General features: G+C 40.3%; 1 protein-coding gene across 1 annotated transcript; it reads left to right on the forward strand.

The window, feature by feature from the left end:
• Nucleotides 1-1,058: 1,058 nt before the first annotated feature.
• On the forward strand, nucleotides 1,059-1,505 carry LOC117173636. Its single transcript, XM_033362277.1, has one exon. It carries the CDS (start codon nucleotides 1,059-1,061, stop codon nucleotides 1,503-1,505), a length of 447 nt encoding a protein of 148 aa, XP_033218168.1.
• Nucleotides 1,506-4,639: the final 3,134 nt, after the last annotated feature.

Here is a 4,639-nt window from a genome sequence, read left to right on the forward strand (position 1 = left end):
GGGAAGAAGAAGATGCCGACACAGTGACGCAGAAAATACCACTTTTCACCGAGATAGAGCTTATAAAAGCCGCAAGATCGCTGCAAAGCAAGAAAGCATATGGCCTAGATGGCATCCCCGTGGAGGCAATCAAGGAAATTGTACATGTAAGCCTTGGGGTAATGCTAAAAATTTACAAAAGCTGCCATAAATAAGAACTGCTTTTTCCCAAAACAGTGGGAGCTACAGAAGTTGGTACTTATCCAAAAAGGCAAAGCCGATTTAGATGCTCTGTCGTCTTTTAGACCCATATGTCTGCTGGATACGGCCGGAAAGCTATTAGAGCGACTTCTAAAACCCCAAATACAATCGGCTATACAGGCTGCTGGAGATTTATATAGCAGTCAGATGGTTTTCGGAAAGGGATGTCCACAGTTGACGCAGGGTCACAAGTAGTGAATACTGCCATGAAAGAACGAGAAATAGGTCACTACTCCCGAAAAATCGTGATGGTCAAAAATGCCTTCAACTCGGCCAAATGAGCGACATATTGCACGCATTGAAGCATAATTTCGATGTACCAGGGTACCTTATCCGAATAGTAAGAAATTACCTCAAGGATCGGGTCCTGCTTTATGAAACAGACAAAGGATCATGCCGGAAAAGCATCACTGCAGGAGCAGCCCAAGGCTCAATCCTGAGTCCAGACCTATGGAATGTGTCTTATGACGGCATCCTGCGGATCGAGATGCCGGAAGATACGAGACGATATAGCAGCGACCATACCCGCTCGGGACCTCGAGCAAGCGCAATGGAAACTCAATCAGCTGATGAGACAGATTCAGCGATGGATGACAGAACATGGCCTAAGCTTGGCAATCCAAAAGACAGAAATAATACTGTTAACAACGAAGAGGATCCCACTAGAGATTCCAATGCAGGTTAAAACTGATGCTGTGCAGACAAGGAAAGCAGTAAAACACATTGGCATCTTACTTGACCATAAGCTCACTTTCTGGGAGCAGATAAAACAAGCAGCTGACAAGGCGTGTACAGTCACGACGAATATCAGTAGGCTGATGGCCAATATAGGAGGGCCAAAACCGAGTAGGCGACGCCTACTAATGTCGGTAACGCATTCCATTCTACTCTGTGCAGCCGAAGTCTGGGCAGATGCTCTCAGAATAAAGAAGTATCGGAAAAGAATGGCGGCGCTACAGCGGAGAGGTGCGCAAAATGTGGCTCGTGCTTATCGCACTGTCTCGGAACCAGCCACATTAGTAATTGTAGGTGTCATACCTATTGACCTACTTGCTGCCGAACGCAAAAGAGAATCCAGGGTACAAACAATGCAGCAATGGCAAGCCAGATGCAGTCATACGCCACATCAATTCATGGGTAAGACGCGATCATGGAGAAGTGAACTTCTTTGTCACACAAATGCTCTCTGGGCATGGATTGTTTCGGGCCTACCTGTACAAAATGGGCAAAATCAGAAATCCAGATTGTATATACTGCGGCAGTGACCACGATGATGCACTTCACACTTTCTTCAAGTGCGACAGGTAAGTAGAAAAAAGAGGAAAGCTGGAAAGAGAAGTTGGACCGCTTACAACTGACAATCTGATTGAAGTGATGCTAAGTAGTCAAGAGAACTGGGAACTCATAGCCAGATACGTGGAATCGGTTTTACGCCAAAAGAAAACCGACGAGCAGACTTTTGGCGACAGGGAAGCTGATAGCTGAAAAATGGCAGCCCGCAAAGAAAAAAAATGCAGCAATGAACAGCCATACCCAAACCAGGATGATCGAAGGCCGACGATCCCGTTGTACGTCAATTCCATACTACTGAGGAGGATGCGTTTTTCAGCTTGGTTTTCTTTTTTGAGACACAGCCGACACAGAAGAAGACCAGATGAAAGCCTTAAAAGGCAAGAAAACGGTACTAACCGAAGTAATGCGAAAGCAGTCCCGGGGAGACTGCTTTGTTAAAAAACAAAACAAAAAACTTTTCTTTAAAGCTATTAGAAAGCCTATGCAATTACGCGTAAATTGAGCCTTTGTAAAAGTATTTTTGATCTTTTGGAGATAATATACTAAGTGAGAAGTTTAGAAAAAAAATTCAAGAATTTCTCGAATTTTTTGCCTCCACTTCAACTTGACGCATGACCTAGGAAAGTTGAATCAAAAAATAAAAACCATACCTGTTAGTCTTTGAAGTCATATTATTTATTAGGGCCAATAAAACCTTAAAAATCTTTACGGGTTTTTGAGGGTCGACCTAAAATGTCCAAGCGAGTCTACGCCAAATTTTAGTCACTTTAGCAGCAAGTCTGGTCGTCTACGGAGCACAAGTAGAAGTTGAAGAACAAAATATGAAAAATTTTCGGCGACCACGAATCTCGCGGTTTGCAGCAGTAATCGCCAACTATTAGTTGACATTCGAGGATTAGATCTAAAGATTTTGTAAGTTTAGTTGGCTTAAATAAAATATAAGAGTTTAAAGATTAAGTGGTACGAATTTGAGATTTTTGCTACAGCTTTCCTAGGTCATGCCAAAAATAGAATTAGAGGTAAAAAATTCGAGAAATTCTTAAATTTTTCAGAAAACTTCTCACGTAGTATATTTCTTTCGAAAGGTAAAAAAATATGTATATTAGGATTATGTTCACGCGTAAATTAATAAGTTGCTTAAAGGTTTTTTTAAAAAAAAAGTTCCCTGCAGAAAGTTCCGAGTGAGGTAGAGTAAATGGTCAAAAACGAGAAGGGACAAATTTTCGGGAATTACAATTTTCCGACTGCAATCTTTGTAAAATACTCGAGGCTGAGATATAGTTTTACTAGCTTTCGTTTATAATACTCTAATCTTCTGGTGTCTATTTTCCATGGTTTTATTGAAGAGTTCGCAGTTTTATATCAGTAAACCAAAGTTAAAGTTAATCAGATTTTACCCATTTTTATTTAATTTTTATAACCCGTATCCATGTGGTCCTTAAAGGTTATGGGCCCAGAACTTTCAGAAGAGCATGAGTTTAGAAAAAAGTCAAGAGGTTTGGTCAAATATTTTGTGTAGGTTAGCATGCCGTGTAATGAATCCGTCAGCAAAATGTGGGTATTAAATTTTTCTTGTATTCAGACTCTTAACACAAATAACTACGATACTTGGAAAATGCATATAAAAGTGCTACTTGTAAAACGATAACAGGGTTTATGTGAGTGAGAAAATCGTGAAACAGAAGCCTTCACTGGAGAAGCCACCGCAGCAGAACTAGTGAGTGCGTGATAGAAAAAATCATAGTAAAGAAAAGTTAGACTTCATCCTTTCTATCAATTTCGAGAATGAAAGACGGCATTGATGTACGCGATTATGGTAGGAAAATTTTCGATGTAATTGATAGATTAAGTGGAACGCGCGTGGAAATCGATTGCAATTTACTCAGAGACTAGATACCCATATCGAGAGTGGTTCGTGTGAAAATCATCGAAGAAAGTGTTGTCCAGAAAAACGAAACAGGTGGTGCAACGCAAAACTTGATCCTCGCAAAAAAGAACTTGGAATCCGAAAGAAATAAAAAGGTAAATCACAAATCTCGAAATAAAGATGGCATCGAATTTAAAAATCTGGTCTACACTTGGGTCACTGGTGACCCACATGATCCTTGTAAGTAGCTTTTCTAACGAGGGACAATTTTGAGGAAAGGGAGCGCTTGCTAAAAATTATGAGGATAATATGGCGCCACTGCCTAGGGATAAGAGCAAGGCTGTCGAAGATTTTAAGGACTTAAGGCCTTGCATGTAAAATTAGAAGCAGAAAATGATCAAATTTCTTCAATATGATAACTCTTAAGGAAATTAATAGATGCCTTCTGATTCAGTCTAGACTTTCACCTTACTTTTGGGTTAAAGCTGTCTTAACGATAAATTACATCAAAAGCATGTATTGAAGTAAAAACCTGGTCATGCAAATACCCTATTAAGTATGGAACGGAAGAGCGCCACACGCCAGCTACGGCAGGTAGTTTGGATTTAGTACCGAATTTTTTAAGAGAGTGCCGAAAAAATAGAAAATTGAAGACCGTGACAAGAAAGTCATTTTTCTTGGCTACGACGGCACACCAAAGGTATATCGATTATGGACTCTTAAAGAAAATTTGGATGGAGTAACATGAGATGTTGCATTCCTTAGAACTTCAGGAACCCTACGAAGAACATTCATTAAGAGTTTATCTCTAGAGTCTTCTTAGTCAAAAATTGAAGGTGGCAGCTGCATATTGCGGAAGAAGATAAGTCAAGGTAGCGATACAGCCTATAAATCAAATAGAGGTACAAGATTCTGAGCCACAGAATGAAAATCGCGACAGCAGTAATATGAACGGCATGCTGATGTTCTCAACATAAAACCGAAAAAAGCTTATCTAGCAGATGCAGCTATTAAACAGTTAGTGTTCGGAATTGATGTCGAAGGATGGTATGGTGCAATGGCAACGTAAATTATGTCGATGATGAGAAACGACACTGGCAGAGCTGCCAGATCGTGGATGAAATTTACCCCCACTATTTCTACGTTTGGGAGCCGCAAAACAGAAGGTGCATGATTACCACTGTGAGTTCGTGTTTAAGCCGAATATGCAATAAATGAATTTAATGTTTCGCGTGATTC

This window comes from Belonocnema kinseyi, chromosome 5, assembly GCF_010883055.1.
Source record: "Belonocnema kinseyi isolate 2016_QV_RU_SX_M_011 chromosome 5, B_treatae_v1, whole genome shotgun sequence".
Lineage (NCBI taxonomy): Eukaryota > Metazoa > Arthropoda > Insecta > Hymenoptera > Cynipidae > Belonocnema > Belonocnema kinseyi.

Coding starts and splice junctions, on each gene's coding strand:
- LOC117173636 (XM_033362277.1), top strand. CDS start 1,059: ATGGCCAATATAGGAGGGCCAAAACCGAGTAGGCGACGCCTACTAATG.